This window comes from Hemitrygon akajei, chromosome 1, assembly GCF_048418815.1.
Source record: "Hemitrygon akajei chromosome 1, sHemAka1.3, whole genome shotgun sequence".
Classification (NCBI taxonomy): Eukaryota; Metazoa; Chordata; class Chondrichthyes; order Myliobatiformes; family Dasyatidae; genus Hemitrygon; species Hemitrygon akajei.
In genome coordinates this window covers 6,069,599-6,084,191 of record NC_133124.1, presented here as the reverse complement: position 1 = coordinate 6,084,191, position 14,593 = coordinate 6,069,599, and the positions used below count along the sequence as shown (strand labels likewise).

Here is a 14,593-nt window from a genome sequence, read left to right as displayed (position 1 = left end):
TCCCACTGTGAGGGAATGGACTGAGGAAATGGTTAAGATTTCATCATATGAACACATGTTGGGAAGAATTAACAGTGAGGGAAAATTGCAAGACGTGTGGGATCAATTTTGGTTGTATGTTAATTTGAACTTAAATTAGAAGTTTTTTTTCTGTTTCTTAGTTTCATATTTTCCTGTCATGGGATGGCTGTGTAAATATGCTGTACTGTATCTGCTCTATGATATGCTGTGCTGCTTTGTAAAATATGAATAAATAATAATAAAAATTTGAATTAAAAAAATTGGAATGTAAGGGGAAAACACTATGTGTAGTAGAAGAAGGCGGAATCATGAGAGAGGTGATAGGCAGCTGGAGAAGCAGGCAGAGTGAAACTGGGATGGGGAAGGGAGGGCGAGGCCCTCACCCCCATCTCTTCCATTTCCCGCACATCGGCCCTCACTCCATCTTCCCGTCACCACAACAGGGACCGAGTTCCCCTTGTCCTCACCTACCACCCCACCAGCCTCCAGATCCAGCACATTATCCTCCACAACTTCTGCCACCTTCAACAGGACCCCACCACTAAGCACATCTTTCCCTCTCTACCCCTCTCCACTTTCCACAGGGATCGTTCCCTCCACGACTGCCTGGTCCACACGTCCCTCCCCATAGATCTCCCACCTGATACTTATCCCTGCAAGTGTAAGTGCTACACCTCCTCTCTTACCACCATTCAGGGCCCCAAACAGTCCTTCCAGGTGAGGCAACACTTCCCTTGTGAGTCTGTTGGGGTAATCTATTGTATCCGGTGCTCCCAGTGCGGCCTCCTCTACATCAGCGAGACCCGACACAGATCGGGGGGCCGCTTTGCCAAGCACCTCCGCTCCGTCTGCCACAACAGACAGGATCTCCCAGTTGCCACTCACTTCAACTCTGCTTCACATTCCCATTCGGATATGTCCATACATGGCCTCCTCTACTCTCGTCATGATGAGCCCAAATTCAGGCTGGAGGAGCAACACCTCATATACCGTCTGGGTAGTCTCCAGCCCCTTGGCATGAATATTGAATTCTCTAACTTCCAGTAATTCCCTCCCTCTCCCTTCCCCCATCCCAGTTACACTCTGCCTCCTCTTCCTCCAGCTGCCTATCACGTCTCTCATGATTCTGTCTTCTTCTACTACACATAGTGCTTTCCCCTTACATTCCTTCTTCACCTTTCCAGCCTATCCCCTCCCTACTTCCCCTCACCCACCCCTTGATCTTTCCTCTGATTGGTTTTTCACCTGACACCTACCAGCCTTGTCCTTCCCACCCTCCCCCCCCCCATCTTCTTTATAGGGCCCTTGCCCCCTCCCAGCTTCAGTCCTGATGAAGGGTCTCGACCCGAAACGTTGACTGCTCATTTCCATGGATGCTGCCCGACCTGCTGAGTTCCTCCAGCGTGTTGTGCGTGTTGCTTTGACCCCAGCGTCTGCAGTGTACTTTGTGTTTAAGTTTTCTCCAGTGTGTTTGGGAGAGACTAAGGGGGAAAAGTGAACTGTTTAAGGGCAACATGAGGGAGAAGATCATCATTCAGAAGGTGGGTGAGAGCACAGAATGAGCTGCCAGTGGGCTGTCAATGTTTAAGAGAAGTTAGAATAGTAAATGAATGGTAGGGGTACAGAGGGTCACAGTCCATGCCTGGGTCAATGGAACTAGGCAGAATAATATTTTGGCATGACTAGATAGACCAAAGGGCCTGCTTTTTTAAATTTAGTAATTTACGTGATGAGGGCATCGGCAGCTAAGCCAGCACTTATTGCCCATCCCTGATGTGTTTATGTGTTTTAATAACCAGATGGGGTACCTGGAAGTACTAAAGACCTGAGCTGATCAACTGGGTGGAATGTTACATAAGAAATAGGAGCAGGAGTAGGCCATCCGGCCCATCGAGCCTGCCCCACCATTCAATAAGATCATGACTGATCTGACCGTAAACTCAGCTCCATCTACCTGCCTTTTCCCCATAACCCTTAATTCCCTTACTATGTAAAAACCTACCTAACTGTTTCTTAAATATATTTAGTGAGAAAGCCTCAACTGCTTCCCTGGGCAGAGAATTCCATAGATTCACCACTCTGATTCACCCAGCTATGTAGAGTACTTCACCATGTCTTCAACCTGAGCCTGAGTCTCCAGAGGGTTCCTGTGATGTGGAAGACATCCTGCCTTGTCCCTGTACCGAAGACGCCGTGCCCCAGTGGCTCCAATGACTACAGACCAGTGGCATTGACCTCCCACATCATGAAGACCCTGGAGAGACTTGTTCTAGAGTAGCTTCGGCCTATGGTTAGGCCACACTTAGACCCCCTCCAGTTCGCCTATCAGCCCCGACTAGGAGTGGAGGATGCCATCGTCTACCTGCTGAACCGTGTCTACGCCCACCTGGACAAGCCAGCAAGCACTGTGAGGGTCATGTTTTTTGACTTCTCCAGTGCATTCAACACCATCCGCCCTGCTCTGCTGGGTGAGAAGCTGACAGTGATGCAGGTGGATGCTTCCCTGGTGTCATGGATTATTGATTACCTGACTGGCAGACCACAGTACGTGTGCTTGCAACACTGTGTGTCAGACAGAGTGGTCAGCAGTACTGGGGCTCCACAGGGGACTGTCCTGTCTCCCTTTCGCTTCACCATCTACACCTCAGACTTCAACTACTGCACAGAGTCTTGCCATCTTCAGAAGTTTTCTGATGACTCTGCCATAGTTGGATGCATCAGCAAGGGAGATGAGGCTGAGTACAGGGCTACAGTGGGAAACTTTGTCACATGGTGTGAGCAGAAACATCTGCAGCTTAATGTGAAAAAGACTAAGTAGCTGGTGGTGGACCTGAGGAGGGCTAAGGCACCGGTGACCCCTGTTTCCATCCAAGGGGTCAGTGTGGACATGGTGGAGGATTACAAATACCTGGGGATACAAATTGACAATAAACTGGACTGGTCAAAGAACACTGAGGCTGTCTACAAGAAGGGTCAGAGCCGTCTCTACTTCCTGAGGAGACCAAGGTCCTTTAACATCTGCCAGACGATGCTGAGGATATTCTAGGAGTCTGTGGTGGCCAGTGCTATCAGGTTTGCTGTTGTGTGTTGGGGCAGCAGGCTGAGGGTAGCAGACACCAACAGAATCAACAAACTCATTTGTAAGGCCAGTGATGTTGTGGGGGTGGAACTGGATTCTCTGATGGTGGTGTCTGAAAAGAGGATGCTGTCCAAGTTGTATGCCATCTTGGACAATGTCTCCCATCCACTCCATAATGTACTGGTTAGGCACAGGAGTACACTCAGCCAGAGACTCATTCCACTGAGATGCAACACTGAGCGTCATAGGAAGTCATTCCTGCCTGTGGCCATCAAACTTTAAAACTCCTCCCTCGGAGTGTCAGACACCCTGAGCCAATAGGCTGGTCCTGGACTAATTTCCACTTGGAATAATTTACTTATTATTATTTAATTATTTATGGTTTTATATTGCTATATTTCTACACTATTCCTGGTTGGTGCGGCTGTAACGAAACCCAATTTGCCTCGGGATCAATAAAGTATGTCTGTCTGTCTGTCCATCTCTGGAAAAAACAGTTTCTCCTCATCTCCGTCCTAAATCTTCTCCCCTGAATCTTGACGTAATGTTCCCCAGTTCTAGTCTCACCTACCAATGGAAACAACTTTCCTGCTTCCTTCTTACCTATCCCTTTCAAAATTTTGTACGTTTCTATAAGATCCCCTCTTATTCTTCTGAACTCCAGAGAGTATAGTCCCAGGTGACTCAATCTCTCTTCATAGGTTAACCCCTTCATCCCTGGAATCAACTTGATGAACCTCCCTCCAAAGCCAATATATCCTTCCTCTAGTATGGAGACCAGAACTGCACACAGTACTCCAGGTGTGGCCTCACCAGTACCCTGTACAGTCTCAGCATAACCACCCTGCTCTTGAATTCAATCCTTCTAGCAATGAAGGCCAACATTCTGTTTGCCTTCTTAATAACCTGTTGTACCTGCAAGCCAACTTTTTGCTATTCATGAACAAGCACTCTCAAGTCCCTCTGCACAACAGCATGCTGCAATCTTTTACCATTTAAATAATAATCTGCTTTTCTATTATTCCTTCCAAAGTGCATGATCTCACATTTACCAACATTGTATTCCATCTACCAGACCTTGGCCCACTCACCTAACCTATCTATATCCCTCTGCAGACTCTCCACATCCTCTGCACAATTTGCTTTTCCACTCAGTTTAGGGTCATCAGCAAATTTTGCTATGCTACACTCAGACCCCTCTTCCAAATCATCAATGGAAATGGTAAACAACTGCAGGCCCAGCACAAATCCCTGCGGCATCCCACTCACCACAGACTGCCAACCGGAGAAACACTCATTTATACCAACTCTCTGCATTCTATTGGTTAACCAATCCACTATCCACACCAATACACTTCCTCCGATGCCATGCATCCGTATCTTATTTATAAGTCTCTTGTGTGGCACCTTATTGAACGCCTTCTGGAAATCTAAGTATACGACATCCACCTGTTCCTCTCTATCCACTGAACTCATTATGTCCGCAAAGAACTCCAGTAAGTTTGTCAAACAGGACCTGCCCTTTCTGAGTCCATGCTTTGTCTGTCTAATGGAACCACTCCTTTCTAAATGTTTTGCTATTTCTTCCTTAATGACAACTTCAAGCATTTTCCCAACTACAGATGTTAAGCTAACTGGCCTATAGTTGCCTGTCTTTTGCCTACATCTTTTTCTAAAAAGTAGGGTGACATTTGCTGTCCGATACCATTAACTATCACTTAACGTTCACCGAGACCATTAACTCTCACTTCAGTAGACTGAGGTACACACCTGCTTCAAGCAGGTTTCAATTATACCGGTGCCTAAGGAGAATGTGGTAATCTGTCAGAATGACTTTCATCCAGTAACACTCACATCCAAGGTGGCGAAGTACTTTGAGAGGTTGTTGATGAAACATATCAACTCCTGCCTCTGAGGAGCAACTTGGATCCTCTCCAATTTGCCTACCGTCACAACAGGTCAACAACAAATGCCATCTCATTGGCCCTTCACTCAACCCTGGAACATCTGAACAGCAAAGATGCAAACATCAGGATGTTCTTTACTGACTATAGCTTGGAATTCAATACTTTCATCCCCTCAAAACTAATCAATAAGCTCCAAGACCTTGGCCTCAATACCCCCTTGAGCAATTGGATCCTGGATTTCTTCACTGGCAAACCCCAGTCAGTTCAGATTGGCAACAACATCTCCTCCACAATCTCCATCTGCACAGGCTGTGTGCTTAGATCCCTGCTCTACTCACTTTACACTTATGACTGTGTGGCTAAACACAACTCCAATGCCATATTTAAGTTTGCTGATGACACCATTGCTGTGTGCCGAATGAATGGGTGTAGTTTTTCAGTGATCCTATTATAGTTCTTTGTTCTACTGTGAATGCCCACAAGCAAGTGTATCTCAGGGTAGAGTATGGTGACATATTACTTTGATAATAAATTTACTTTGTATTTTGGACTTTGTGCTTCTCATTAATTGCTAAAGGGAAATAAAATAACATCAAGACATTAGTTAGTTATCACATTTGATATAAATGCATCACAGCAAGGCAGTTTATTGTTTGCATATGGATCCCTACAACACAAACCCTCGAGATAAATTCTGTTTCTGTGGGAACTCCGCAAGAGAAGTGAGAATGTTCTTAATAGATGCCAAACAAACATGCCCATTCTTGAAGAGCGAGTTCTAGAAGGAATTAACAAATTGCAAACCTCAGGAAATTGAAGAACAGGTATCTAAATGTTAATCTTAGCTCAGGGGAGTTACTCCAGTAAAATTGACATGCTGGTGCAATTGCACACACTATCACAGAGAGCATCCTCACATCAGCTAGGGTTCCCTACTGTGTCCGGTGATCACAATAAGGCCTCTTCTACATTGATGAGACCATCATAAATTGGGGGATCACTTTGTCGAGCACCCCTGCTCCATCTGCCAACAGTGGAACTTGCCAGTGGCCAAACACTTTAATCCAATTGCCATTCTTGTTCCAACATGTCGGTCCATGGCCTCCTCTTGTGCCAAGATGAGGTTACCCTCAGCGTGGAGGAGCAATGTCTGGGTGGCCTCCAACCTGATACTATGAATATCAATTTCTCCTTCCAGTAAAACATTGTTCCCTTCCCCCTCCCCTCTTCCTCTATTCTCCACTCTGGCCTCTTACATCCTCTCACCTGCCTATCACCTCCCCCGGGTCCCCTCCTCCTTCCCTTTCCCCCATGGTCCATTCTCCTCTTCTATCACATTCCTTCCTCTCCTGCCATTTACCTTTCCTAACCACATATCTACACCTATCGCTTTCTAACTATCCTCCTTCCCCTCCCGCCCACCTTTTTATTCTGGCATCTTCCCCCTTCCTTTCCAGTCCTGAAACAAGGTCTCAGCCCAAAATGCCGACAGTTTATTCATTTCCATAAATGCTGCCTGGCCTGCTGAGTTCCTCCAGCATTTTGTGTGTGTTGCTCTGGATTTCCTGCATCTACAGACCTTCTTGTGTTTGTCATCAGCCATCACTATCTGGTTTGGTGCAGCATCCTCTCACAATGTAGGAAAACGACAGCGAACTGTCAGCTCAGCAGGAAAGGTCAATGTCTGCAGTCTGCCATCACTGCCGGACTTGGATGTGTCCAGGACAAAGGAGCGGGCAGGAAAAATCATTGCGGACCCAACCCACTCTGCAAACTGCCTTTTCCAAAAGCTCCCTTCTGGAAAGCTCTGTAGGGCTATTCAAACAAAAACCATCTTAAGCATTTCTTCTCCCAGACAGTTAATTTGCTCGACCATTCCAGTTAGCCCACCCCTACCCTTCTATCTATTACCCCTGTCACTGCACTGGAAACATTTTAAACCACTTTTTATAATGCTGTTTACATTGTAAATATATGCTGGTCGTTATCAATGTATTTCTTATACATGTAAACGTATATGGTGAATAAAGTTGAGCCTTGAACACAGGACAATACAGCACAGTACAGGACAGTACAGCACAGTACAGGACAGTACAGCACAGTACAGGCCCTTTCATCCAAAATATTGTGTCGTCCTGTTAACCTACTGGAAAATCAATCTAACCCTTCCTTCCTAGAGGGGCATCTGTTATTCTATCATCCGTGTGTCTATCTACGAGTTTCTTTAATGCCCTGATATATCTACCTCTACCTTCACCTCTGGCAGGGTGTCCACAGACCCACCACTCTCCGTGTTCAAAGTCACTGTCAGTTTTTTCCATTACTGATATAGCGATATTGTGAATTTACAAGATCTGACAATTTTATCTTGCCTCAGTGCACGAGGATTCCACAATCCCTTTGCAGCTCTGATTGTTGAATTTTCTTCCCATTTAGAAAATACTCTGCACCTTTACACCACCTACCAAAGTGCATGACCCTACACTTCCCAACACTACATTCCATCTGCAATTTTCAAAGCCCAGCAACTATTCTCTTCAAATTCGGTATTACAAGTTACCCAGTGAGTTGTTTTGATTAGCACGACATTCCTCGTGCAGGCGGGAATCCAACAGGAAGCATTTCCTACTGAAAATCCTCCACAGGTTAATCTCCCTACTTTCATGGTTGGTCTCATGAATAAAAAAAAAGCCCTGTATCTGTGGTGGAATGAAAAACAGACTGAATTAAAACCTTATAATTTTTAAACTTGTCATCACCTGTCGTTGGTTCTTGTGTGAGATTACTCATCGTAACCTTACTCAATAACCAAGTCATTGTGATTAATTTCTGAAAAAAACATTTGTAAAAACAGGTTCATTAGGATATCCGCACTCCCCCCCCCCCCCCACCACCACACTTTCCCCTAAATGTGACATTTACTGGCAGCATTGCAGACAAAGGGCCTACAGCATTCTTGAGGATCCCTACCACCCATCCCACAATCTCTCTGACCCACTGCCATCAGGAAGGAGGTACAGGAACGTGAGGAGTAGGACTGCCAGACCAGGCAACAACTTCTTCCCTGAGTCTATGAGATCGCTGCATACCCTGCCATCACCAAAGTCTTGTCACTCGGACAGTGAACTGTTTACCTGTGCTGTGTACTGCATACATTTTGAATTATATTGTATTAACTTATTTTTGCCTCCAAGAGGACCACGATCGATTGTGTGCCTCAATCACCCAGAAAGCTATGTTGCCTGGAGCCAGGGTCACCTATGCCAAAGGGTAGAGGATAGACTCAGAGTGGTCCACCGGTCTTCTGGGTTCAGGGTTTCACCTCAGGGCTAGCAACTCTGACTGGTAAAACAAAACTGTTACAGACACAGCAATGCATGAGTGCGACGGTATTCCTGAGTCTCCACCTGGGACTTGCATGGCTGACAGTAGTGAAAACCAAGAGGAAGCTACTGACACAACGAAGGAAGCTCTGGGAATCACAAGGGATGGAGGACCTTTGTAGCTGCTCTAAACAGCAGCACCGTAACAGCACAACAAACAAACAACTTATTTGTGGTAGTATTTTGTTTTATGTGCTGTGTGTTATATATGTTTTGTGCTCCAGAGGAATGTTGTTTTGTTTGGTTGTATACATACAGCCAGGTGCCAATTATCTTGAACTTGAAGTGGGTAGAGTGTCAGGCACGGTGAGTGACGTAAATTAGTCAAACTGTCAATAAATTCTTAATAAACCCTCCAGTTAAAAAATTATTTTAATATGTAGTAAAATGTCTGTTGTTTATTGTGTTAAAGTCCAATTAAAAGTGATATTTGTAATTTTGAAAAGAAAGTGGTATCAAGTTCTGGCAGTTGGTCAAGCAGAGAAGCCAACAGTAGGTTATTATGTCAAATTATTTCCTCAGGCGAAGCATTTCTCAGTTGTTGCTCAACTGTAAACGAACAAAGAAACCTCTCTAAATTTAAATTCCTATTGAGCAATCAGCTCCTGGCTCCCAGTGGTGAAGGTGTGGTGAAAGGTAACTGAGTATTTAACACTACACTAGGAAAAGAGGCTTGATGGTCAATAATATCCTGAGAGCATTAGAAGCTACAATTCCATTCAATAAAAAGATTGAATAAATTATAATAAATATAATGATTAATAATGGTCATCAACAAAATACTTCAAAGTTTAAAGTAAACTTATTATCAACGTACATATACTATATGTCACCATATTTTACCCTGTAGGCATTCACAGTAGATACAAAGAAGCACACATGACAAGGACAGACAACCAGAGTGCAAAAGACCACAATACAGTAGTAATAATAATAATAAAAAATAACTAAGCAATAAATATCGAGAACATGGGTTGTTGGGTCCTTAAAGGTGAGCATGTAGATTGTGGAGTCGGTTCAGTGTTGAAGGTGAGTAAAGTTATCCCCACTAGCTGAGGGATAATAGTCACTGTTCCTGAACCTGCTGGTGTGGGACTTGAGACTCATGGACTCATCTCCTTCCTGATGGCAGCAGCAGGAAGAGAAATACTAGAGTAACACACACAAGATGAAAGAGGAACTCAGCAGTTCAGGCAACATCATGGGGGGAGTGAGGGGGGAGAGACAAGCAGTCGACGTTTCGAGCCAAGGCCTTCCATCAGGACTGGAATGGAAGAGGGCAGAAGCCAGAACAAGACGGTGGAGGGAAGGGAAGGAGAACAACCTGCAGGTTGCAAGAGAGTCATCAGAGTCCCGTTTCCACCCATCTGAGATCATTTGTCACGGGCATTGCGTATGCAGGGCCCATAGCATTGTTAGTGAGCCCTCCCATCAGTCCAATATCAGGCAGCAGGTACCGTAGCATCAGGGCAAGAACTGGAGCATTAGGACAGGAAGCATGTTAGGATGGGAAACAGCTTCTTCCCCCAGCAACACACACAAAATGCCGGAGGAACTCAGCAGCTCAGGCTGTATCTATGGAAAAGAGTAAACAGTCAATGTTTTGGGCTGAGAGGGGGAGGGGGGCAATCACTAGTAGTTCAAGAAATCAATGTTCATACCATCAGGTTGGAGGCTTCCCAAACGGAATATAAGCTTCCAACCTGAGTGTGGCCTCATTGTGACAACAGAGGAGGCCGTGGACTGACGTGTCAAAACGGCACTGGGTGGAATTGAAGAGGGAGGCCATCAGGAGATCCTGCTTTTTTCTGGCAGAAGGAGTATAGATGCTCAGCGAAGCGGTCTCCCAATCTGCAAATCTGCATCTGGTCTCACCAATATACAGGAGGCCACACTGGGAATGTTGTATACAGTAGATGACCCCCATCAGACTCACAGGTGAAGCGTTGCCTCACCTGGAAGGACTGTTTAGGGACCTGAATGGTAGTGAGGGAGGAGGTGTAGGGGCAGGTGTAGCACTTGTTCCACTTGCAAGGATAAGTACCTCCTGGATAAATGGACAAGGGAGTCATGTAAGGAGCGATCCCTGCTGAAAGCAGAAAGTTGGGGGGAGGGAAAGATGTGCTTGGTGGTGGGAGCCCGTTGGAGATGATGGAAGTTACAGAGAATCATGTGTTGGACACAGAGGTTAGTCGGGTGGTAGGTGAGGACAAGAGGAATCCTATACCTGGTAGTGTGGCGGGAAGATGGAGTGAGGGTAGGCATGCTAGAGAGTGGTGAATCTGCGAATTCTTTGCCACAAACAGCTGCGGAGGCCGAGTCTTTATGTATATTTAAGGCAGAGGTTGGTAGTTTCTTGATTAGTCAGGGTGTGAAGGGATACAGGCAGAAAGCAGGAGATTGGGGCTGAGAGGAAAATTGGATGAAATGGGGCAGCCCACTCGATGGGCCAAATGGCCTAATTCTACTCCTATATCTTATGGTCTTATGGAAATGGAAGAGATACGGGTGAGGTCAGCATTGACGGTGGAGGAAGGAAAGCTCCTTCCTTTGAAGAAAGAGGACATCTCATTCATTCTAGATTGAAAAGCCTCGTCCTGATGGTAGGTGGGGAGGAGATGGAGGAACTGAGAGAAGGGGATATCATTTTTACAAGAGACAAGGTGGGAAGAGGTATAGTCCAAGTAGCTGTGAGAATCAGTGGGTTTATAAAAGATTTCAGTAGATGTCTTCAGAGATAGAAACATCAATCAAGGAAGGGGAGAGAGGTCTTGGAAATGGACCAGATAAATTTGAGGGCAGGGTGGAAGTTGGGGGCAATGCTGATGAAGCCGATGAGCTCAGCATGGGGGCAGAAAGCAGCACCAATGCAGACATTGATGTAGCGTCGGAAAGGTTTGGGAGTGATGCCAGTGTAGGCGTGGAACATAGACTGTTCCACATAGCTAACAAGAAGGCAGGTGTATCTGGGACCCATGTGAATGCCCATAGCTATACCTTTGGTTTTTTTCCCTCAGGATGTGAGACCGTTGAACTCCCCGTCACCACCCAGCTCTATGTGAACGTCGCTAGCATTTCAACTGATTATTTTTTAACTTGTGTCATTAATGTGCCCTTTGCTAAATGCCAACCTTCTGGAATATATTTTATTACTTGTTAACTTATTTGTAGCAATATTACTTTATGTGTTGTGTGTGTGTGTTATATGGACTGTGTTGTGCAACTTCGTCTGGTAGAATGTTGTTTCATTTGGTGCTATGCACGTGTGCAGTTGAATGACACAAACCTGAACCTGAACAAGCTAGAAGAGGATAGGTGAAGCCAGGGGGTGTGGAGGTGAGAGAGGAAAGATGGAGTAAGAAGCTGGGAGACAATAGGTAGAAGAGGTGAAAGGCTGAAGAAGAAATAATCTGACAGAAGAGGAGAGTAGTCTGTGGGAGAGAGTGAAGGAGAAGGGGCATTGGGGAGGTGATGGGAAGATGAGGGGAAGAGATGGTGTGAGAGGGGAACTAGACTGGACAAAAAGAAAGACTATGGCGTGTTGCTCCTCCAACCAGAGAATGGCCTCAATGTAGCAGAAGAGGAGGCCATGGACTGACATGTCAGACTTTTATTTAATATAAATTAATAACATTCTAATTTAATATTACTATTATTTGTGAAGACAAATTCAAGATTTTTTAAAAAACTTACTAATGCAGTAAGAATTAAAAGATGCTGGCCAACGTGCTGCTGACTGGATTTCCTCATGATCAACTAGTACCTGCGACAAAGACATAAAGAAAAATTAAGTCTTCTCAGAGCACAAAAATGAGAGTCTATTAAGACAAGCCATCTCTATTTCACTGCAAGATTGTAAACCATTCCTGAATATATACAGTACTATTCAGAAGTCTAAGGCGTGTGTGTGTGTGTGCGTGCGTGCATGAGTGTGTGTGTGTATAGCACAGTACTTAATGTACTTGTCAATGTGGAGTGGAAAGCAGGTTTGTAAACCTGGCAAGAGCAAAGGATGTTGGGAATAGCGAAGCTGGAGGCTGTGGGAGGGGTGTGGGACAAGTGGCAGAGAAGGAGTGCCTGGGGTGGTGTGGTGTGGGTGTAGTCACACCCAGCCCTAATACACCAGGCAAGGTAATTTGATTCCAATAGGTTTATTGATTATTACACAATGTCTCTCTGGTGCCTCCCACTCCCTCCCCTCTCCCTTCTCCTTTTCCCAACTATGATTCCCCTCCCCGTGCCTCCTTCCCACTCTCAGTCCACAATAGAGACCCATATCAGAACCAGGATTATCATCACTCACATATATCATGAAATTTGTTTATTTTTGTGGCAGCAGTACAGTGCAATACATAAAATTACCACAGTACCGTGTAAGATTAAATGCAGAAAATGTGATATTTCATATGCAAAGACCACAATTTACTGTGCAATCATAATTACTGTCAAAGATGAAGTTGCAAACTGGGAGCAGACCCAGCTATGTAGCTCAAAAATGCTTGCTTCAGTAAGATTATTCCTGATCTGATTACAACCTCTGCTCCAAATTCTCATAGAATCATAGAACACTACAGCACAGAAAGCACAGAGGGGGTGGGGGAATATTAAACATACACTTAGTGGTAGGATATTGAGAGGTCAGATAGACTGGGTGTGTAATGGCAAGTTTAAAACCTGAGGACACAGCCTCAGATTACAAGGACATCTCTTTAGAACAGAGATGAGGGGAAATTTACTTACTTATTTTATTTATTGAGATAAAGTGTAGAACAGGCCCCTCTGGACTTTTGAGCTCTGATTTAACCCGATGAGGGTTATGGGCTGAGAGCGGGCCAGTGGGACGAGGTGAGTGTAAGCGTCGGCACGGACTAGAAGGGCCGAGATGGCCTGTTTCCGTGCTGTAATTGTTATATGGTTATATGGTTACATGGACAAGGTAATGTTGCAGCTCTACAAAACTATGGTTAGACTATATTTGGTGTATAGTGTTTATTTCTGGTCACCTCACTACAGGAAAGATGTGGAAGCTTTAGAGAGGGTGCAGAGGAGATTTACCAGGATGCTGCCTGGATTAGAGAGCATGTCTTATGAGAATAGGTCGAACAAAACATAGAAACATAGAAAACATAGAAAATAGGTGTAGGAGTAGGCCATTCGGCCCTTCGAGCCTGCACCACCATTCAGTATGATCATGGCTGATCATCCAACTCAGAACCCTGTACCTGCTTTCTCTCCATACCCTCTGATCCCTTTAGCCACAAGGGCCATATCTAACTTCCTCTTAAATATAGCCAATGAACTGGCCTCAACTGTTTCTTGTGACAGAGAATTCCACAGATTCACCACTCTCTGTGTGATGAAGTTTTTCCTCATCTTGGTCCTAAAAGGCTTCCCCTTTATCTTTAAACTGTGACCCCTCACTCTGGACTTCCCCAACATCGGAAACAATCTTCCTGCATCTAGCCTGTCCAATCCCTTTAGAATTTTATACGTTTCAATAAGATCCCCCCTCAATCTTCTAAATCCCAGTGAGTATAAGCCTAGTCGTTCCAGTCTTTCTTCATATGAAAGTCCTGCCATCCCAGGAATCAATCTGGTGAACCTTCTCTGTACTCCCTCTATGGCAAGAATGTCTTTCCTCAGATTAGGGGACCAAAACTGCACACAATATTCTAGGTGCGGTCTCACCAAGGCCTTGTACAACTGCAGTAGAACCTCCCTGCTCCTGTACTCAAATCCTTTTGCTATGAATGCCAACATACCATTTGCCTTTTTCACCGCCTGCTGTACCTGCATGCCCACCTTCAATGACTGGTGTACAATGACACCCAGGTCTCGTTGCATTTCCCCTTTTCCTAATCGGCCACCGTTCAGATAATAATCTGTTTTCCTGTTCTTGCAACCAAAGTGGATAACCTCACATTTATCCACATTAAATTGCATCTGCCATGAATTTGCCTACTCACCTAACCTATCCAAGTCACCCTGCATCCTCTTAGCATTCTCCTCACAGCTAACACCGCCGCCCAGCTTTGTGTCATCCGCAAACTTGGAGATGCTGCATTTAATTTCCTCGTCTAAATCATTAACATATATTGTAAACAACTGGGGTCCCAGGACTGAGCCTTGTGGTACCCTACTAGTCACTGCCTGCCATTCTGAAAAGGTCCCGTTTACTCCCACTCTTTGCTTCCTGTCTGCCA

General features: G+C 45.1%; 1 protein-coding gene across 2 annotated transcripts in view; it reads right to left on the bottom strand.

Annotated features, from left to right (window-relative positions):
- The window catches only part of cdh17 (cadherin 17, LI cadherin (liver-intestine)), a 180,159-nt gene that overhangs the window by 126,834 nt on the left and 38,732 nt on the right, over nucleotides 1–14,593 (bottom strand). For both annotated transcript variants that reach the window (XM_073027435.1, XM_073027523.1), the window contains exon 2: nucleotides 12,084–12,153. In XM_073027435.1, the coding sequence (XP_072883536.1) occupies nucleotides 12,084–12,140 (57 nt within the window). In that variant the 5' untranslated portion in view covers nucleotides 12,141–12,153. The remainder of the gene's footprint in view (nucleotides 1–12,083; nucleotides 12,154–14,593) is intronic.